Source organism: Aplidium turbinatum, chromosome 2, assembly GCF_918807975.1.
Source record: "Aplidium turbinatum chromosome 2, kaAplTurb1.1, whole genome shotgun sequence".
NCBI classification, from domain to species: domain Eukaryota; kingdom Metazoa; phylum Chordata; class Ascidiacea; order Aplousobranchia; family Polyclinidae; genus Aplidium; species Aplidium turbinatum.
Window position 1 is genome coordinate 33152454 of NC_137473.1, and position 23663 is coordinate 33176116.

General features: G+C 36.6%; 1 protein-coding gene across 3 annotated transcripts; it reads right to left on the bottom strand.

Annotated features, from left to right (window-relative positions):
* Positions 1-388: 388 nt before the first annotated feature.
* Positions 389-22854, bottom strand: LOC145765620 (solute carrier family 49 member A3-like). 3 transcript variants are annotated; one of them, XM_082577453.1, is made up of 12 exons: positions 22661-22854; positions 19850-20061; positions 19097-19260; positions 18076-18158; positions 16057-16188; positions 15204-15323; positions 14701-14853; positions 7755-7909; positions 7215-7414; positions 6435-6568; positions 2444-2528; positions 389-1475 (listed from the first exon to the last, which is right to left on the bottom strand). In XM_082577453.1, the coding sequence occupies exons 1-11, from the start codon at positions 22760-22762 to the stop codon at positions 2475-2477; spliced, it is 1509 nt and encodes a 502-aa protein (XP_082433579.1). In that variant the 5' UTR covers positions 22763-22854; the 3' UTR covers positions 389-1475; positions 2444-2474. The 3 variants fall into 3 exon arrangements, 2 of the variants coding, with proteins under 2 accessions (XP_082433579.1, XP_082433578.1); XR_014288594.1 differs by lacking the exon at positions 2444-2528 and having other exon boundaries at positions 3189-6568; XM_082577452.1 differs by lacking the exon at positions 2444-2528.
* Between the last annotated feature and the right edge of the window lie 809 nt (positions 22855-23663).

The following is a 23663-nucleotide window of genomic DNA, read 5'->3' on the forward strand; positions in this document are numbered from 1 at the left end:
TCACTTATTCAAAGTTCAGCTATGTGGACCACTATTATGACCAGTTTGGTCACCCAGAAGCCCAAAATTGTATCCAGATAAAATCTCTTTTGGAAAGACTGTAGGCTATCTACAGAACCCTGACGGTCACATTGAAGAGGGTCAAGAAAGCGTTGAGGTTGAACTCATTGAAAAGTCCAAGGTCAGAACTCTATCTGAGGAGTTTGTTTCATTTATAGAAAATGAAAGTCGCGACTATGAATGAATGAAAGTCGCGACTAACCCAGAAAACTATTCTCAGAAAACTCTTTAGAAAATGTTTGAAAAACAAATAAAAAAACTACTTTTGGCAATGTCAAAGTCAATCAAATGTTTCATAACCAGCTTCTGAAACCAACCAACTCGAGTCTCATCTGACTGAAATTTCAATATTACATCATTCATATGTCATTAAACGCTATTTTGTACAGATTTCATTTTAAAGTCAGAGCAGAGATCGCAAATATAAAAAATGACATAAATGTTAAAGGATAAAAAAAATCACGGAATTAATAAGAAGTATTTTCCGCAGTAAAAATTCAAACATCAGTTGATAAAAAGAATAAATTGTATTGTCGAGCCCCAAAAACAAGACACAGCTAAACAAAAGTCATCCCTTAGATCCCTGTAGTCGCTGTAAAGTGTATACACTACTGAGTGGGAGCCTTTCAGCTCCGATCTTCCATGTCACGAGTCTGAAGCAACCGGATTATACAATGCTCATTGGCTACAGCTCTTTTGTTCGGAGACACGATCATTCCGACCAATCAGTCAACACGATATAAGGCAAATAAACAAAATGCAACGACAAATAAGAATATGGCTTTAACTTGCATGTGAACAAACACCTGTATCTGTAAAGCTAAAGCTTTATAGTATAGGCTACTAAATTGTTGAAACACGTAACACCAATTGTTGGCAATTTCAAAACGTGCACAATACTTAGGCCTACATAGCCCATAGGTTACATGTGCTGTAAATCATATAACAATTAAAACAGTGGCTATTTGATCATAACGGCTACCGTACACCACTTAATTTTTCAAAATCTATAAATCATATAACAATTAAAACAGTGGCTATTTGATCATAACGGCTACACCACTTAATTTTTCAAAATTATCTCTAAACATCCTTGTTCTCGGTTCATCTATGTTCCTTGAATGCTGTTCTCGCATTATTCCATTGATGATGGGTGATTGATTCACAATGACGGGTGATTGATTTACAGAAAATTAAAAGACTGTTTTTCCTATTTATAACTTGCGGTAGTAGTCACATTGACACTAAATTGGGAATCAGATGCCTTTGCAAAAGAAAGATCAGACGGGGTGGTAAGACCAGTATGGAACACATACGCGGTCTTATCCTGGTAGGTATTATGGTACGCCCAGAAGTGGTGCGCCCTCCGTCTTCTTTCGATGTATGGAAATATTCAAGAACTTTTTGTACCATTTCTACAAAACAATGAAGGAAGGAATTAATGAAGTAAAGATTAATTTGATCGTTTATTCTTTCACTCGGTCTTTTCGGACTTCGAGTTTGCAACTAAGCGATAATATCTTATTTGATCCTTCAAGTTATTTTCTTCAATAAATTAACAATATTGTCATCACAAACAATTAAATTTCCCTACGTTCTTCTGGTGACTGCATGCCAGGCTACCACAAGATGTAGGAAATGATGTTCAGCATTATTTCCGGCCTTTCGTCAGTCAGCAAGCTTAAGGGGCTAATAACGCTAAATATACTGTAATTTCCCACATCTTGTGATAACCTAGTATGTAGCCTAGTTACAAGAAAAATGCAAGAAGTTTATTAATAAGATGCCTGGTGAGCTTATTACTCTGTGTTATAAACACTTAGTTGAAATGATGAAATCAAACAAATAAAAAAATATTTTAGTTGACAGTCACTTTGCTTTCTTTAACGGCCTGCACCCCACAGACTTTGCATGCATGGATTTGTCACCGACAAACATTAATGTTGCTAAAATTGATGAACCTAATGTCAGAACACGACACCGTTACAACACCACTTAGCTGAAACATGCAAATTAATAATCGTATGATAAGCAAAATTATAAATTATTGCCTAATGCGTTAAATTAAAAGCAACAGAAAAAATTCATTTCACGTTCAAATTAAAGTTTTTACGGTTTGCTTGGTTTGTAGGCTAGTTGTAAAAATCAAATTGAGGCCAGAGTGCAAAGCTACAAATATGGCAAATTACGTTGTTTTTGCCAACATGCGCTGCTCCAAAAAGCGTTATATTGACGTCACTCCGAGACAATGGCTTTGAAAATGGCATTCACGTTACAAAACCATTCCATATCAAAGTGAACTCAAATAACGTAATAGCAACATTCTTGTGACGTTATTTTAAGCGACTGTTGCTTGGCCACATTCCACCTAGACATCTTTTACCATTCATGTAACAATGGCGATGACTTCTTGCCTACATACTGATGACATCAGTCGCATCACGGGTAACGTAAGGTTTGTTCAGAGGCTGCAAAAATATCATACACCAACATGTACGTAAATAACGTGATGGCAACGTTCTTGTGACGATATTAACCCAACGTTAGTCTACCGAGTCACAAACAATGCCATATTTATAACCACTTGAAATAAAAGTCCTCTATTATTTTGGTTGCTACATCACTTTACAGCACAAACTGACACATTCTTTAACGTTGACATAAAAGTAAAAAACTAAGCTCAATTTCGTTCTATTTTTAGTTTGAAATAATATGGGAGGCTGAATGCAGTTTAAACAAAATTGTAAACTTTCTACAATCTTTCAAAGTATTGGGATGGAAACTTGTAGCGGGAGATGAACAATCCAATTATTTTACCAAAAATGTAAGTGATAGGCTGTGTGATTATGGTACAGCTACCTTCCAGAAATACGCTCAACTTAAAATCATAAGATATGAGCCTTTTATCAACAAGGAGCAAATTTGTAATCAGTCGTGCTTTTTGAGAATAGATTTACTAAGTCACGTAACCTATTTATCAGTAAAAATTTTCAGTTTATCAGTAACTGAAAATTTTCAGTTTATCAGTAAAAATTGTAAGTTTTAATGGTGCATACCTATTTAAAAACTAATAATGAGAGTAATGTTTAAATTAAGTGAAAAAAATTGAATGCAGTAATATTGACGACCTTTTAAAGTACATGTAGTTCAAACAGAAATAGAAAATGTTGAATGGAAATTCAATGTTCATGAAAAAGTCCAATTGATATTCATCTGTTGCAGATCGCGATTTCGGGTATTAAACCCTCTTCAGTACAACTTATTAGCTCATAGTATCAGTAAAATTTACAGCAGTTTACTTTAGAAAATGATTAAAAATGTTGTGTGGTTGCTAAGGAACAAATTAGTCTGCGAGCAGTAATAATGACAATTTCTATGCAAATTATGAGGGTTATTAGGTCAAACAACCGACAGTTGCAACAATAAAAAGCACGAAAATATTAAACATTCAGGCGAAGTATTTAAATTCTAACAATAAACAAGGGGGTCAGTCAAGCTGACATACACCTAAGCCTGGGACCAGTCAAGCCGGCCTCCTGTAGAATGATCCATATAAAAGGATGCGAGATACTTCTAAAGTAAATGAATGTTTAAATGTCTTTCTTTATTTTTCATCGAATAGCTTAAAGTAGGAGTCATTTGGACCAAGTCAGAAAAATTTACAGAGTAGAAAGAAAATTGGTATCAAGACCATGAATGGAGATTTTATCTAGATTCTTTCAAAATCAATTTACTAAAGAAAAGAAAACTTAAGCTGATAAACTTATTGGTGAGAAAGTGTTTCAGGGTTGCAGAATGTAATGAAGGAAGTGCGCTTTTGCTGACTCTTTTCAGAAGCTTGTCGTCGGAGAAGGGCTTCCACAAAATTGTTTTTTATTCTTTAACTTCAAGCAATTATTTTCTCCATTTTCCTCAGTTTAAAATTAAAGTCTTTCCTAATTTCCTCACGCCATATACGGGCTTGTATCATAAAAAAATCTTTTTAGCTTTTTTGATAACAAAATAGTTCTCGATACCTCAGTCAGTTAAGCGCCCAACTTTGTGAACAAAGAAACGGCGAGATGAAGCGACGGTGCTTTGATAATCTCGGGGCGTGGGGTTAAGAAACGAACTTTAAGAACAGCTCTCCATTCAGCGACACTTAGTGAGTTGAATGATATAGAGACAATAACATTTCAAAAAAACGGAAACTTCATTCTGTCAGCCTCGGTAACCGAATCTGCGTCAGTGGTCAAAAGCTTCTCCAAGTACGGGTTGCAAAACCTCCACGACTATGCTTCCGAAAAAGGCTTTCTCAGCTCAAGGATAAAGATTGCTACAATCACTCAAATTGCATATATGCACCAAAAAAAGGCATACGCTAGCTTCCATAATTGAACACTAAACAACACAATCATAAGAGCACTACTACGATACAAAAATTATAAAAAAAATATTACAGCAATGTAACGTGATGGACTGAACTTTGAATGAAGTAAGCATAACCAAACGATTAACAGTGCGTGGCTGCGTGTGGTCAAGAATATCACCAGCAGTCCAGCACATTACGAAGTAAACAATGTGTAAATATTGTAGATTATACACCTACGATGATTATGTCAGAGCATTTTAATACACATCATTTCAACACAAAATTCATCGTCTTCGTTTTGAATAATTTTGAACAAAAATACGAAAAACTGTTTGTTTCGACCAAAATTTGTTTCGTTTCCTCAGTTTGGTTTCGAATTAGTTTTTGTGAATTTTAGTTAGATATTAATTAGCATTTAGTTCAGTTCAAGTTTCGTGAAACTTTGACACCAATAAAATTGTGTTTCGAACAACTTTACTAGGCAAACCTAAAACCTCAGTTCAAGTTTGCTTGGGTCTGAGTGTACAACCTAATTGTTGGTCCTAACGGTTGCTTTTCTCAAATCCAACACGTCGGTATTCAGCAAACAGATGGACTTCTGGTAAAGGTAAAGTGTCGAACTTGCATAGACCTATAACACTGGGAACAACTTTGAAGCAAAAATTTATTGACTTTGATTTTGCACTTAATTTAGGATAATTCCGGTGTGCTGATTTCAAAAATGCAGCCAGTTTTCTTCCATCACGTCAAGTTTCTGCAGCATACATCCAAAATAAGCAAGTTTTCACGACTGAGGCCGTATTGCTTTTCCATACGTAATAGGAATGCACATTGCACAAGCTAATCATATAGTAAGTTATATACAAGAAGGGTCAATTGAATTATTCAGCAAAAAAGGCACAGGCATCAATTTAGGTCGATGCTTTTCCTCCCATCTTTGGTTGGAGGATGCAATCATCTAACGAAACAAGATTAGAATGGTAAAATTGAAATTAGTTGCTTTCCGCTTAGCTTATCTCTACGTGGCAAAAATTCTAAACTACCGTATCAAAGCATGACGTGGTCCAAAATCGAAATGTGGGATCAGTTCAGCATGAAGATTTTAGCCGCTTAGAAGTAGGATTGCTGTATTTTTGAATTGAATATTAAAGTCAGAGTTGTTAAAATGAGAAAAAATTCTTGTAATTCTTGAAACGATAAAAGAAATTTATAATAAAACGAAAATTTGCACCTGGTAGAAACAAACGCTAACAAAGGAGGTATAAACAAATTATTTTTGTCGACCATACATCTGTTATTTCAAACTTCTTAGACCAACTTCAAGTTGGCAGATAAATATTCAGGGGCGCATGACGGAGTGAAAGCGGTGGTAAAATTAAAGTGAAAGAGGGGATTTCGAAAAAAGTTGTGAGAAAATTTATTTAGCGGCTTCTGGCAACACTGCTTAGGTTTCTTTTACTCTGCAGACTAGCTTTTGAATAGATGCAGCGAAAAGTACTTTGGGCATGAACCATTTTCTCACTCACATCAAATTTTGCACCACAAATCAACTGTTTTCTTTACAGCTTTTAAAATACTGTACAATGAAGCTGAATCAGCACCGAAACACAAGTTAAATTACCGTTAAACCAACATAATTATGAATTATGTTTGCTTGGACGAATCAATCAATTAGCTGGCCTATAGACTAATAAATTACTTTACAATATCGATATATGGTAATGGTGATAAAATTAGGAAAGGAAGGTGACGAAGGTAATCGATTGAATAGGGAATCGCATTGCACATGAAAGCGTTTTTCTTACTTTATCGCATAACTAACACGTTGTCGATCTTTAGGTAGAGAAGAGTTAAATGCAATGTCGACCAAGCCGCTACAGATATTATAAAAACAATTGCAATTAATATAATGTTTGGCAGCAAACAAAGGTTAAAAAAGTGTAACATCATTTTTCTCGTGTTTTGGTTTTTTATCCATAACAATAGGATTGCTAAGAGAAACATTATTAGTATAACCGCTGACTTCGGACGATTGGTCTGTGCCCTCAACTGCTAGATTTCCGTTTTCCGCCATCATCCTGTTGTACTTGGGCCGAAAGAAGATAATGAGAAGAAGAGCCAAAAAACTAATATAACCAGCACATATGTACACCGAAACTGCAACAAAAATAAACGATTAAATAATGTAAGAACAAAAACCATTCTAATGCGCATTGAAACACGTTTCTCTCTCTCCAAGAAAGGTTGCCATTATTTAGAAGAGAATTAGAGCAACTGTTCTATTAAAATAGAAGTATCACACATAGCAAAGCTTACGGTTTTATGCATTAAAAATTGAAAAATAATAATTTGTAATTGTTAGAACACAAGCTTGAACAAATATCAAACTTTAAAAATTCAAAAGAAAAAAAAGTTTCACTTAACAATCGCTCCAATCACTGTCGGAAAAAGTTAAAAACCTGCAGTGCCTTTCTGAACTGCATAGGCTGTCCTTAAAAATCTGATAAAAAGATCTATGTCTAAAATATTGAAATGATGTCCGTTGCAGACAAATTACTACGCTTTTACAATTAGTTAGCAAGAACTACTGTAATCTGTGTGTCTGGTATTTTGATCAAACGTGTTCTTTTTTCTATAACTTTTTTCCAGCGCCTACTTTATTCTTTTAAGCTTTGTTTCCACAGACAGAATGTTTCCTATGTGCTGCGCAACTCATAGGAGACCTATCGTTTGTTTGCAGAAAAAAATCCATTTATTCAGTTGTTAATGGAGCGATTTAAATGAAACACTGTTCTAAACTTACCACTTAAGTCATAAACGATCAGTGGACTTTGTTCTACTGCTGTTGCGCCAGCATCATTTGCTAAGGTAGAAGCTGCGACAGTAGACACTTCTACCACTTCTGCTGCGTGGCATTTAGCGTTGTTATCAATTATTTCCTGTTCAGACATGGGTCGTCCAATAGCACCAAGAACCAATACCATAATAATAGATTGAATTTGTCTGAAAGGAATGTTGCAATGGTTACAGGCAAGAAATAAACCAAAAATCACAAAAGAAAGACGGACGTCTTGCACAACCTTTGTCAAATAAGCATGACTTGAATCATTCTACAGTATTTAACTCGGCAATTTTTAACTTAGAGAAAATGCGTCATAAATGCAGAGTTCACTTTCAACTGAACTTAGTTTAGAAATAATAAAACTTTTAATTCTTAAACCGGTACTTGTATGATAATTTTGCTCTAGCTGTTGGTGCTATCGCAGTTATCCAAAGTGTGTAATTGAATCCAGCAATCGACATCCATTAGATGTAACTGCTAGATGCAAACATACTTTCTTACCCTGAAATCATGATTAGGCCCGAACTTGTAGCGATGCCTACGGGGTATGTAGATTCTGCTCCCAACTCGACGCCGATTGGATAAATGCCAAACGAAAGTAAACCAATCAAGCCCACCAGAAGCAGCATTAGGTATCCAATGTATGTATGAAACACCTGAAATTATTGCTGTTTAATAAACACATTTAACATACCTCACTTTGTTGCAGTTACAATAACAATAACAATATGCATTGCATTCATAGCTGAGTTCTTCAATAGCACAATTTAATTTTAAGACGGAAAGGCTAACCTATTGTTATTTTATCAAAATCGAAAACCAGAAACAATGCTATTCGCACAAGATATGCTATTCGGAGGAAATAATTTTAATTTCAACTTTAGCCCTGATTTTAGGACACAGCAGTTTATTTTAAGGTCTCTAGTTTCAAGAAAAAACAGTTCATTCATAAACGTTGCCTGGAGTGCATTGTGAGAGGATTTAAGGAAAGACGTTCTGAATGTTCACTTTACAGTATTGGCGCATTGCCTAGTGTCCTTTAAATAGAGATTTCTCCACAACCACCTCTCATTGACCACCATTCATTAGGCCTACAACAACTTTACACTCCATATCGCCATTGAAGCAATTTGAGCAGCAGTTGTCAGCCTGAGGTTTTTCAATTGGTTGTTACAGCAGAAGCATTATAACCAAGGGCACGTCGATCTCCGTGATCAAATTGAAACCAGCAGATAAAAAGGAGTTGAGCCAAGTATTTCAGAATGAGGCTTAAATAGAAAATGCAAAGTAACTTTTTGCAGATAGAAGCCAAAGACGTTTTATCTGTTAAAGCAGTTATCATTACAAAACAAGCTAAATGCGATTTTTTTGAAAAATAGTTTTTGAGATAGGTTTTAGTTAATTTACAGCGGCTTCAAAACAACCAGTTTCACACAAACTAGTTGCATTTATGTTCACGCTTTTGCGCATGCGCATAGTCATGCGCACAAAAAATGACCATTTTACTGTGTGTTTTTCAATGAAGCCAAGATCAGAAAAATTGTTTGCGGCTATCTCGCAACATTTTCAACGTGTTTTAGTACAGTAGCAAACAATATTTAAACTTTAAATACAATAAACAAAAAATAACGTCCATGCAAGGCTAATTTAAACAAAAAGTAATTTTTAGGGTGGGGGGAGGGTTGGAAGGAAATTTCAATTTTTGTTTACCAAGGCTCGTAGAATATACTGTTTGCTTGCACCAGGGTTTTGTGCAACTAGCATAATACTGTATTGTATATAATATAGAGCAGGCCCGGATTTAGGGGGGGGCAGAGGGGGCAGTTGCCCCGGGCCCCCCGACTTTGGAAGGGCCCCCCTACGTGGAAAAAAATGTGATTTTGTGTTATTTTTTTTCTTTTGGCCTTTAAAGTTTCTGCAAAATGCTGTGCAGTAGTGGACTAATGCTACTGTAGACGTAGAGATGGTTTTTCGCGCCGTAGGCGCAAAAATTTTTTTGCACGGGGCCCCCCCGATCTAAAAGTGCCCCGGGCCCCCCATCAGCTAAATCCGGCCCTGATATAGAGTTATAGACGGTATACTTTGGCTACCGCAAACTCAGCCAATGACGACATATTATGTGAACCAAAATGGTCGGAAAAAATATTGGAGGACACCGTATAATTTCGTGGAAGTAACCATTATGGGACGATGGATAAGACAGACGTTGAGCTCCAAAAAAAAGGTTCAAGTGAATGGCAATGAATGGCTTCCCAATAAGAAAGATTCTTAATTTCATAGCCATAGTTTCAAATCAGCATTAGAGATCACTGAGAAAATTAAGCTATCAAGACGTTTGATCCAAAAATATAATACTAATATTTGCTGTTTTGTTCAATGTGCCAATGTATCGCTCTCATGATACGGTTTGTTGTCATCACCCCTTTTAAAATTTCCTGGCTACATGATTGTAACAAGCAGTGGTAGTCAATCTGCTGTTGCATTATCGAGTGCAAGACTATAAAGTAGCTGGTAGGATAGCAGTATTTTCAGAGAGATGCCCGATAAAAGCGAAATTGACTAACATTCTACAACACTGCTGGCTTGCCTAGGAAGCTGTCTTTTTGTGACTGGCTTTTAGAAAATATATTTTCTTATTTGCTTGCTTTGTTCCTCAATCAAAACGTCGACTGCTTACGTTTGAAAACCCCTGTTTGTAGGCTAAATGGCTTGCTACGAGCCTTGTAACAAGATTTTACATAAATGTGCTTTTATTTTAATGAGTATTGTAGCCTATAATTGCCTCAAAGTGAAGAAGTTTTTCGTCCACAACACAGAGTCAAGTGCATACTGAAGTAAAATATTAAAGTTAAAGTTTTGAAAATATTCTAAACAAAATCATGCTTTTGATGGCTAAACCACTAAAGAAAAGGTCAAATTTGCAATTTACTTATTTGTTCATAAACTTATTAGCCTAATCTGCCTTAAAGTAGTTCTTAATTTATCAAAAACACACTCTTTAGTACCACCAACGCGTTTTTTTTTTATGAGGAGTAAAAGCAATTCAGGAAGAAATAGCCCCTTGGCTCCCGATTAGCTACAGCCCTGCTTAAAAAGGTGCCTAGGGGGAGATCATCCTAAAATGTGCCCACCAGCTTCATAATTGATGCAAATGCCGTGTTTTTATGCAAAGAAAAAGCAAAAACAATCCCTGTTTTTCTTTGTAGTTTTTCTGGGGCCGTCCTGCATGATAGTCCTAGTCCTAGTCAGCCCCGATAGCTCAGTTGGTTAGCACGTGACTTCTGGAACGAAGAAGCCTCAAGATCAAGCCACGGTGGTTCGACTCTCGGGTGTGCGCTTGAGCAACGCATGCTAAGGACTGCTCTCCATTCAGGGGCATCTAATGGATGGAATAATTCCCTGGCAACAACACTTCAACAATCGGAAACTTCACTCTGTCAATCTTGGTGACCGGGCCTGCGTCAGTGATTTAAAGCGTCTACAAGTATGCGAAACTGCCAGGATTAAAGGGATACTAAAGGAAAAACCTGACTTGGCGATTTTCTACGTTCTTTGTGTTTAACATGCTCCGATAAAACGATTTTCAATAAAATTTTGCCCCATTGCGTCTGACCATCATTGCGCGCGTGCTTTTGTCAGAGCTTTCAAAACCAGAATGGGCCTGAGCAGCGAAGCGTGCGACTGTACAGTCTACGTAACAAAAGACGAGCAATCAGCCGATCACGCAACAGTTGTTACTGCCGGCGATTTAACTGTAGGCTATGTATGTATGTACATCAAAACATCAGATTTCAACGTCAAAACATCAGACAGTTTGCTCAAAACCTCAGATGTTGTAGCGTGGCTTTTGTTATTGCTGTCTTTTGTGACGTATTCTCCAGCTGTGTTTGCACTTTTTGGTCATTTTGAAAAAAAATGAAAATAAATGAAACATTGGACTTTGGGCCTTGCCAGCGCCATTAAAAACTTTTTTTTTTCGGTAATTTTTTTTGAAATGCATTTTTGAATGTTCAGTTTACGCATTTTAATGCTTAATTCCCGTTTGAAAATTTCATTTAGGCCTAATATGCCTTTTAAGCTCTCCAAGAAGCTTTCCCACTCCGAGGATAAAGATTCAATCAATCAATCACCTACTAGTTATACAGTATGTTGGGACGGTTCTAATGAGCGCACCAGTTCAAGTACCGACTACTTCAATTTGTTGTGTAAACAAACTTTACAGCGGAATGAGAATCTATTTAATCTGCATCGTCCACTTAGTCATAGTAAATATTATCAGGAAAATAATTGTCTATGTTGCAATATTGGTAATCCATGAATCAACATTACTATGTCATGTGTTGTTGAGCTATTTCATGTAATCACAGCATGGACTCCTTAAGTAAAGGACTGGAACCTCTCATGCTCGGGGGTTTGTAACTTGAGTCTGAATGATTAACTTGAGTCCTGGCTAAAATGACTTCTAGAGAAGCTAGAAACACAATCTTGAATTCCATATTAGGGTTTTTGAGGATGGCGAGTTCAATAATGTTACTTTCAACACCATCTGAGGTCATTTTCAAGGTCAAAATATAATATTTTAATGTCAAATTACAGAAATTTGGTCATTTTTGCCCATTTTTGCGTCTAAATCGTAAAGTAAAATTGTTTGAAAGAAGTCTGTGACGAAATATGATATTGTGCACCTACTGCATCTATTGTGTACGATATTTTCTCTACACTGCGTAAGTTCTTTGAAGTTCTTTTTATTTATTTTGGGAAATATTTTGGTGATTTCATATTCCCTTGCAAAACATTGCGGTTCCAAGCTTTTGTGACGTAACAATTTACTGAAATCATAGTTGTAATTTGCATAAGACTGAAATGCGTTGCCGGTTTTGCTGAGTTGTTATCGTTTGTAGATGCACCTTTAGCTAGTAATAATGCTGCTTGTACTACTTTAGTTAACATTCTATTGAAAGCTTATGTCGTCAATGTAAGTGACAAAGAAAAGTCTTTGGGATGCCTCAAGAGTAGGGTGTTTTTAGCATAATACGCAAAATTCTAACCATTGTTAATATTAATGTACAGGGTGGTGTTCATTTCCTTTCAGTAAAAAAATCCTTTTGGCAAATTTTTGTTGAAATCCGTCGACATTTACTACTTGCGCAAGGAAGCTAAAGTTTAGGTTGTTTAGCCTATAATTTAGCAGCGGAATATAAGCAATTACCGGTACTTGTAGGCTACGTCACTTCACAGAACAAATAAAGCATTGTTACGTCACAATTGCAACACCTCGTAAAACTACAAAAATTACACTGTCAAGTCTGTTGTGCTGTTGCATTTATTTCAGTTTGCTTTTGCCTATTTGGAGTCGAGCACGAATTCCAACACGCCATCAAAACCATGTGATTAATCAGGTGAAAAAATTACACCAGAAATGGCAAAACTTGAAAAAATCTATCAATCGTAAGAGTGCGCTTGAGTTAATCAAACGGACAGACTTTAAGAAATCATTGGATCACCTATTCGATATAGCACACAGTAATGCTTTGGAAATGAGCAACATAGAAGAAGATCGCCAGTTCCTTCTTGCCCAGAGAGAAGAGGGACGCCTAGGTTCCATGGTTGGCGTTGATATGGTTCTATGCAGGAGAGACGAGCGAGTGAGGAATAGAGCATTAAAGGAGAGAGAGCGAGTTGAGGCGGAAGCAGTTCGTGTTGCCGAATCTACTAATTTAACCATACTGGAATCCAATGGTTCAGAAATGTATACTCAGCAAGAAGATAATCTCGACAAGTCTGGAGATGGGCGTCATCCATTAGCTGGTGGATCGACGTGCTCCGAACAGCCTGGGTCCAGTGCTGCAAGCTGTCTGCCGAAATTCCGACGAGGTAAAATTGCTGTAGTAACCCCCGAGATAGCAGCAGCATTGGACAGGACCAATTCTACCTCGAGGAAGGCCGTTCATATTTTAAATGCACTGGCGGTGTCCAAGCAATTGCTCCATCCAACCCGTGATCTGATGATTAGCCCAAGTTCAATTCACAAAGCTCGCCAGATCTATCGCCAAAAGCTGTCGGACGAAATTAGGGAGGCTTTTGACCCTTGCACCCCACTGACCATACATTGGGATGGGAAGATCATGGGTGATTATGAGCAATACAATCACATCAAAGTAGACCGTTTGCCAATTTTAGTGTCTGGCAAAGACGTTACCAAACTTCTGGCTGTACCAAAACTAGAATCGGGAAATCAATCGTCGAAGCTGAAACAGTGGTCTCCGAAATATATAGTTGAGGCATAGCGGATCTTGTACGTGCAATGTGTTTCGACACAACCAGTGTCAATACTGGCTGGCAGAACGGAGTTTGTGTTTTGATCGAAGCTTCTCTCAAGAAACAATTCTTGAATTTAGCCTGTCAACATCACATTATTATTAGATTCTGGACCGCTACACGGCTGACTGACACAATGTATTGCCCCCCCCCCTAATAAGCTTTCTAAATACGCCACTGCTTCTGATCATCTCGGTTATGGGTGAAACACGGTGTAAAGGTTGTTAGAGGAATAGTTGCTTTGTTGCTATATTTGCTTTGTTATCCTATAAACGTGCCTGAAATGCGTGCATATTAAAAGCACTGAATAAAGCTGGTTATTTGGTTGCGTGTTGTAAAGTTGCTTGTTTTATTGATTTTGCGAATTTTTCAACCTCTTTGCGCAAGTTGTAAATGTTGAAATAATTTCTTGAAATTTGAAAGACATTGTTTTCTTACCAATTGTAACAACCTGGTGCCCTGTACAAATCAAACTTACGATATGAGAAAATTAAAAACACCCTACTCAAGAGGTTAGAAAAGCTTTCCAACTAGTGATAGACATTGTCTATTATGGTGTCATCTTGTTATGTATTGTCAATTTGTGTATTATATTGTAATCATAGACTCCTTTAGATAATAGCCATAATGTTGAGAAATACATATGATGTTTATGTAATAGTATATTTTGTCACAGACTTCTTTCAAACAGTTTTGCTTTACGATTGAGACGCAAAAATGGGCAAAAATGACCAAAATTCTGTAATTTGACCTTAAAATATAATATTTTGACCTTGAAAATAACCACGGATGGTTTTGAAAGCAGCACTATTGAACTCGCCATCCTCAAAAACCCTAATATGGAATCCAAGATTGTGTTTCTAGCTTCTCTAGAAGTCATTTCAGCCCAGAGCTCGTTAATCCTTCAGACTCAAGTTACAAACCCCGAGATCGCAACATTCCAGTCCTTTACGGAGTCTGTGAATCACAGTGATTGATGAAGACTCTGCAACACTGTAAAAAACACTGCGTTTGACAGCAAATCAATTTAAGTGTAATGCTTCTATTTTTATTTTAGGCAAAGAGCATTTGTTACTAATATGTTACAAACTGTTGGGGTAGGCAATCAGTTTGAAGCCATTGAACTTACGATAGCAAACGCGATAACGCCAAGAGCAGAGAATATGAAACTGCATTTGACAACAGTTGAAAACTGTTTGGAGTAATCACTGTATATTCCAACAACGGCTGCTCCAATCACTCCCAACCCTGTCTGTGTGGCTGCAGACGCACCCGCTATTGCCTGAAACGTATATAAGCAGCTGGAAACATTGTTTGAACAACAATTAAGCCTACAGGACAACACAAGTTGAAATGTTTGGGTAAGTAAAGCATAATCCACTTTTATCTGTTAATTAAAAGCCGGAAGAGTAAATAAAAGAATCAAGCAAATAAAAGAAATTTAGCTGTAGGCTAGGTTAAGTAAACACCTAACAAAACTTGAAGAACAACTTGTGTTAAATGAAAGAATAAATACTCACATCGACTTTTCACTCACTGAGGATTCATTGTTACCTTACAATATTTTGAAATGAACAAACGTTTAAGCAATTTAATCGAAAATAAAGTTTTAGTTGAAAATATCTGGCTTACGTCAGAGTATCCGAATGGACAAAGCAATTGTTCAAGCAACGTTGCAAATGAGGCGTACAACGCAATTGCCCCTCCAACCGCCAAAACAAGGATCATATAGTTTTTATTTTTGAAAGCGTCCTAAACAACAAAGCAGCATGGGTTGAATCGCACATGTACTGCCAACAAACAACAGTATTTAAAAAAGCACACTGATTACAAAAAACTGTAGATCGTATAGCCACAATGACTATATATCAGCCCTTTAACACTACTCGGACTAACTGACGCACCTGTCCTGCCCAGTGTCCATGCTGAAGACTTTGACCGATTAAAAATTTTTTTTTACAAATACTTAAAGTAAGTAGGCCTAATACAAATACAAAAAGTAATTATAAAGATAGAATTTTTTTTTTTTTAGCTGAATTCATACATATTTTGCTAGCAAAGTGAACATAATGTTGTGTGGTATTTCACTAATTTTAAAATTAAGCAGTTTGGCTTTCAACTATTTTTAAAAAGTTGCAAAAAACTGATTTGTAAATGAAAAAGAGATGGTTAGGCTACCGCCGTTACAGTTTTTTAAATGCAAACCTCAGATAAATGTCAAAAAACCAACCACTTTTGGCAAAAGAACAGTGAAAAAGAAAATCCTTTATGTATGTGCACATTAAATAAAACAACAATTTTTTAACAATTTGTTTAATTTTGCAAACAACGCAGCAGGCTACGTTTACACTTCAGAGCATTTAATTAGCCAACTGTCACAAAAGGCTCAATCCCAATATGGTTAAGAAATGTGCATTTAGGAGGGGCCATGGAAAGACAATTCTACTCCTTACATCGTGTTATTTTTAATGAGTTACACACTTACTTTCAACCCGCTTCCAAACAAAGCTTTCTTTTCTACTCCCCCTGCAGTTGGTGGCAAAGGGGGCGTTCCTGAAGTCACCACAAATGACGCTACCAAGGCGGTAAATACAGCAGGGGCAGCCGTTGTGATTAACTAATGAAAAACAAGTTATTACCTGATGATAAAGCAATGAGAAGTGTTAACTTTTTAAGCAAACATAACAGATGAGTGACGTTGTTTGGCAACAAGTGATAGTCCGCCCCGTTAGCTCAGTGGTTAAGTGCTTGACTCAAGATTAAGCGGCGCTGGTTCGGCTCTCGGGGTGCGCTTGAGCAGTGTTTTTTTTAAGGTGTTTTGGGGGACCGAAACGGTCCCCCAAATTTCTCCAGCGGTTTCCCAAAATTTGGACTTGCAACTACAGTAGAAAAGTAATGGTTGTTTCTCGCTATGTCTTGTCGATAATACGAATATAGCCTACGATCAATAGTTCACGTCCGGAAAAAAGAATAAGTGGAAGTACAGCTAACAGCTGAATCAAAGAGTTATTCACAAAAGAAGTGCACCTTCGATACTCGTCAATGTTTATTTCTGATTTATGGCGCATAATGATCAGTTTTTACGTGTGGAAACATAACAAGCAGAAGCCAACAAGCACACTTTCTTTGATTGTGCAGCAAACTTGTTTGGCGGCCGTGTTGGCCAGGCTGTTTGGTCGCTGTCACAATCATTTAAGCTGTGCCTTGTCGAATAATTCATTTTATGTTGCGTTGATTGTATGTAGTTATGGCTATTTTTTGGTATTTAAATGAAACACTTGCGGTTTCTTAAAACTACTTAGCGGTCACCCAAATCAAACCTTAAAAAAAAACCTGCGCTTGAGCAACACATTTAAGGATTGCTCTCCATTCAGCGGCACCAAGTGGATGGAATGATTTCCCAACAACAACACTTCAACAACAATCCGAAACTTCAATTTGTCAACCTCGGTACCAGCCCGGCGTCAAAAGCTTAGACTACAAGTGCGGTATACGAAACTACCAGGTATAACCTATCAAGAGTTTGTCAGTCAGAGGAAAACACACGTTACGTAACAAAAGCAACATTTTCACTCTAACGACTAATTTGCTATCATTTACAGATTTATGCTGGTTTCGGTTGTAAAAGTTGCTTCTGCTTATCACGTAAAGTACAGATAGGCTACAGAAAAACCTTTTAGATAGAATCGTATTGATTAATCATTAATAGGGCCCCCAAAAGTCAATGAAGTCGAAAATTTTTAAGGACCTCGTCTGTCCACGAATCAAAGAATAAAGTTGTTTTCAGCGCCAAGGGGAATGTTTTTAAGAAATTTACAAGTCAAAATAAAGTCAAAATTTTCAATAAATTCAAAACTTTTTGTGTTTCTTGAGAGTAATTAACAAGACAATGTCATCTGCATACCGCAGGTTGGATGCGTTCTTACCACCTATGCTGATAACTCCACGTTTTATACCAATTACACCAGATAAGCCACCTTCAGTCTGAATATAAGCATCTTAGGCCTACGTCCAATATAGCTTAGCGCTTAGCAATAGGTTGCAGATCTTTTCCATTTAAACTATATCAGCCAAACACTGCATCAATATTTCATGATTAACTATAGTCAAAGGTTTTTCAGAGTCTATGTCATAATTATTATCACAGTTATTACAACAATTATCGCCATTCTACAATCATGACGCGATTTTTGTTTTCAACCAAACCTGTTTTTCCTGTATCTGATATCTGCTAAATTTTAATTTTTTAAAGCTTTCATTGAAATGTGTGCAATTGTACATAGCCTACAACACAAAAACTTTGATTTGACAGGATAGAAAAAAAACTGCTCAGGTTTGGATTGCATGGCCGGAATTAAGCATACGTCTTCAAAACACATGCAAAAAAACAACTTGCAAAACACATTTAATTTACTGTAGATAAGACGCCAATAAACTAGTTTTTTAGTGTCACAGATGAAAGTATTCAATGGTAATTCAATTAGATTGAAATCCTCGAGCTTACCAAATTCAGTACATCTAGTTCGCCTGCAGCATCAACGAACAGAGGTGCAATGAGGGAAACAATTACTACTCCGATAGGATTGGCTGAAAAAAGATATTTCAAAGTTAACAGGCCCATATTCACATCACGTAAATAGCGTTATATTTCCAGTTTTATGTAACATTTGAGCAGGGAATTGAGCGCCCCACCTTGTGCACAAAGATACTGCAAGATCAACCAGCGCTGGCTTGGCTTTTGGGGTGTGCACTTGAGACACGCATTTCATGACTGCTCTCCATTTAGCACCACCTGTTGTGTATGAAATAGTTCACAGACAACAACACTTTAACAGCAAGCGGAAATTTCACTCTGCCAATAACATTTTAAAGAAGCACTTTCATTGCGAGGTTAAAAATTCCTACAATCATTGAAGACATAAGGGCTCTAGACAGGATGGTACAGGCTCAACTTCTTTGTGTTTTTTTCTTTGTGTTGTAATGAAAACCTGTCGTCATAGTTTTGATTTTACTGATCTTCGGGTTACCGTATCTTATTAGAGATGACATGACCAGGCTCTCATGTTTTGGTTAAGCGTCTGAAAAACTTCACTGACATTTTGCTTCGTATTCTCGCCAATAAAAACCATGGTTTCTAAATTTCAAACTATATCGACAAATTTTAAAATAACGAAATACAATTTTTGATGACCCACTCATTTTACAAATGGCCGAATGAAGCCGCAAAACAACATCTCTGGTCACCCTGTTGCAAATTAGTGCACTGGATCTTGTTTCGTGTCATAGTCAAATACAAAACTATAGCATTGAAAAATCCCTTGTTTACAAGTAGCCCACATCTTGTGTTTAGTGTTTCGTCAATGCTTTTTCGTTGCACTCGTGAGAGTCGCAGTCGTTGAGAGCAGAATGCTGTTTTAGGAGCCCTGGTTGAAAATCACTGTAAATTTGATTGAATTTTTTACAAAGATAATGTTCAAAAGATTCCTGACTTTAAATCAACGGCTTTTTTAATTTCTTATTCTTACCAACTGATCCGCACGTGTTCGCAAACGCTCTCTGGTTGTCGGGGAACCATAATGAAGCGGTTTTGGCGGGAGCGTACATGCTGAAAGGCTGGCCAATTGCAACAATAATTTGACCAATAAAGAGAAGAGCAAGTTTCCCATCGCTCGGAACAGTATCAATGGCACTGTAATAATAGGCTATATGTTCTTATAAAAATCGTCAAAAACCCAATCTTAATAGTAGCCTATGTAAAATATATTTTTAGTATTTTGCTTATTCTGGATATTCCTACTACTATTTTTCTTCTTATATTGTTCTGCGATTGAAGTAGATTTTAAAACATAAATTATAAACTTGTAAAGTTAAATCTATCTACAATTCATGTTATCAACTAACTACATGACTTTCCACAACATTTCAGCGTAACATTTTCGAGTTGCTTTTCTTTAACCATTTAAACTTCAATCATTATTTAATATTACAATTTGAAATCAATTTAAAAGTCTATCAGCAAATATTTTTACAAATCAAAATTTTCGAATAATAAAAATTTCAAAAATACAACGTCTAAAAGCAATAAAAAAAGAATTTAACTCTGCCGATAAATATTTTTCGTGGTACTTGTTTCATTCTTTGAAGATGCGTAAAATGCGGGCACACTGTGAAGTAGAGGCAGAGGACTGCTAATTAAAATACAACCTTCCACCTTGTTGCAAGGTGGATTCGATCAACATGGATGACACGTATTGGTGTTGTAGTCTATTGCAACCTACCTTGTAATTCGAATACATGCCCCAATGCATGTGCACCAAGCTGATATCAAGAGTGAAACTCTTAAGCCAAATTTTTCCAAAACATAAGTTGCAATGGCTCCAAATATTATGGAGCTTATCATGAAGACCACGGAGAGGAAGTTAATCGTCTCCACTCCTGTGTCGTAAAATGCTCTTGCCTTGTACGCCACTGTCACAAATGTTAGCCAAACCTGTTGAGAACAACATTGCACAGGTAAGTACAGACACGGTTACATATCAAATAGTGACATTACATCGAACAACAGGTTGCCCAAACGATAGTTTATCGAAAGACACTTCAACGAATAAGCAAGGGCGGTAATCGGAACGGGCATTTGTGTACCAAATGATCTCAATATGACGCTTGCTGATAATCCCCTCTTTGTTGAACTGCTGTTGAAAAAGCTTGTTTCGGTAAATTTGTAAGTTATAAAAAGTATTTTTTATGACGTATTGCTTTGAATGTGTTGTCATCACGACTGCACCTCGTCGTTGAGACTGCCAGCTACTTTTAACAAGAAAGGAGTTCTAATTTTGCTGTGCTGAAATCAACGCCGCAGTTACTGGGAGGCAGACTGCATACTTGTTATGTCAAAGTTTTTTTGAATTCTGAAAATAAAATCATAAAATACATTTGACACAACAAAATTTTTTATCATAGCCTGCTTTTAGTAGCCTGAGTAACAGTTTCTCCCGTAAATTATAGCCCGTATTTAAAATTGAAGTCATAAAACATAACAATCAAATGATTTAAAAAGCAGAAAAAACTACAACATGGCGACTGAAATTAGTTCCATATTAACCACAAACAAAGCTTTAAGTTTTTCAATAAAAAACACAACTGGACCCTGGACCGTCAAGTTTTGCATGACAAACATGTCATATGGTACAATTTTAATCAGGAACTATATTGTCAAAAAGAAAATAACACAAGCCAGAAATTCACATTGTGTTGTGTAATAACGTTAGAGACTTATAATAATTTGTTGGGTAATATTCTTTTAGCACTTAACACTAATTTAATAAAATTAATGTTTAACCAGCCTAACAGCATTGAAAAAACAAACAAGAGCAGCGCGCATTTACAAAGCTGGCTTTAGTTGCATTGTTTAACATCGGAGTAAGAGCACTAGGCACTGGCACACCTTTGCGTACTTTTTGATATGGGTCGAAGTTAACTTTTCCCACAAGTTGGCAACCATGCCAGATAACTGTTATGCGGGGCAACCAGCTATTCTGTTGGTTCAAAGCTAATGGATGAGTTGCATATAAGCGGAGAAGGCGCCAGGCCAGCTGGCGGCCTATAACTTGACTGTCGGCTATAATATATGAATCTGGTAAATTTAGAAATAACTCAACTCAAATTTCAATAACAGTTTGATCTGATCGATAGATTTTTGCCAAGCACAAAATTGTTAAATGACTGTAACTTCATGCAGTTGGTGGAAGTACTCAGTGGTCTCTGCTGACAGAGTTCCACTTGTTCAAGATTTGGTAAGGACAAGACTATAAAAATTATTGCAGATGATATCTCTAGCAAATGGTTTAATGTGAAAAAAAAAAACATGAAACCATTTGTTCAATACTTGATGACAAATTAACCGATTTGTTATCAACATTTCAAGAAATGCTGACAAAATGAACACAAGAGAGCAATAAAAGCATGTAAATTTTGAACGGAAGAGAATTGTTTCTTTTTTAGATTTAAAACGTTTGTCTATGTTTCCATGTCCACTAAATTGTATCAATTTTTATTATCATCATAGGTTTATGAAGCTAACGCAAACGGGATAGCCGAAAAGTCACTGCGTACTATTTTAACCGAGTTCTAAATACAGATATAGGCTACGTGCACAATGACCTTCTGAGCACCTTGTAGTAATGGTCCCAGACAGCAAATCATCTTTTTACATTGATTCAACGTCTGCAGACGTTCAATCGATGTACAAATTGAATGATGTGCTGTCTGGAGTGAGAGTCGCTATATTGATAGCTCATCTGCTTCATTATTATACAACCGTGTGTTTCTAAAAACGTGTTTTTTCGCATTTCAGTCGCCACTTGCGTGCATATTGCAGGCGAGAGTTGCATGAACTGAGTTCAAACCGTCGATTCCCGGCGTCAAAATATTTTCTTGTTTTTATATTGCGCGGTAAAACACAAATGTTTAAAACATGAAAAAGCCCCACAGTGTTGTTGTCATGCGATATCCCTAAAGCTTGTTATCGCTACATTCCATTTCGAATTAAATTTGTGTACAAAAAAAAAAACGTTTTTCTGAAGGTAATTAATTGTAGAAATCTGTACTGTATTTTCGAATTGAGCAAGCCTTTTCGGGATCTTAATCCTTGTCACTTCCGGTACTTGCAGAGGCTTTAAACAACTGATGCAGGTTCAATAGCCGAGAGCGACAAATTGAACTTTCTGTTTGGTATGAAAGCAACTTCGCTTTTAAATTATTTCATCCACTCGGTGCCGTAGAATGAATCGGTTTGAACTTTGATCAAAACTGCGAACTTTGATCAGAGAAAGAGTCTAACAATAAGGCCTCCCTCGCCAGCAAGCACATCAGTTCCGTTTACATGGGTTTAACTTCTTCAAACGTTAAATCCGCGTTAAATGTATGAAATATAACACTTTCTTAAGCCTGTTTGCACATCAACTTCATTCTAAATAAAATATTTAAATAAAAACATAATGAACGAATGGGTGGAACAATTGACGAATAACTAGAACAATCGACTAACAAGTGGAAGAATCGTGGAATAAGTGGAAAAAAATTGTTCTTACCAAAGCGCCACAAACATTGAGCAGCACAAGAACCAATAGAACCAGCCATCTTTTACCGTAGATGCGATAGGACGGGATATTGACATCACCAATATCACCCATGATAACGTTCTCTTTGTGTTGAGTTAGTAAAGCTGAGACATTACAGCAGTAGTAGTTTCAAACAATTGGTTTCACTATGTCAAAAAATATGTATTTCCTGCAAAGGCATCGTAAACCGGTAAAGCGTAAATGAAATGTTCAAAAATTAAAGTGCATAAAATCAGAATTTACTGATACAAAAATAATGAAACTAAAATTAAATGCAATGCCTTTGGTAGGTATTAGGTGGGCCTATTAGTTTATTAAAGTAACTCGCCAATTTTAAAAGTTTGAAAAAAGTTTGAAATTTTTTCCTACCCTGGCCTTTCCAATCGATTTGATCGAAGCAAAATCAAAAGCATTGATATGAAAAATTAAAAGTGTAGGCTAAATAGTTGTTTACGGTAAATTAATTTTCGCAATTTAGATCAATTAACTGTGTCTCGGCTATATTATGCAGGACAGTACAAAAACTTTTGGCAGTGAGACCTCAAAAATATTTTATTTTTTTGAACCTTGTTTAAAATTTTTAGACAGCGCTGAAAATTTCCGTTTATTAACTGTCTATTAAACCTGCGAAGCCGATGTCACGTCACACAGATAGCTGAGTGTAGAGTGTAGTGAAACCAGATACCAGTGATCCAGCTTAGCCAAATATCGATGTTGGACAACACTGTACAAAAACCGTGGTTGACGCAAAAAAAACATAAAAGATGGTTTAGAACAAGTTCATATATGGTTAGCAACTGCGGATCAGACATGAGTTTAATCTTTGAAATCATCAAACAATCCATCAAACTTTCTGTGGTTTCTAGACACACCAAGTCACGTAGCTTTACGAAAGACAGATCCAGTTGAAAAAAATGAGAGAACATTGATCCATGAAGGAAACTTACTGAGCGATCAGCTCTGTAACAAGTGA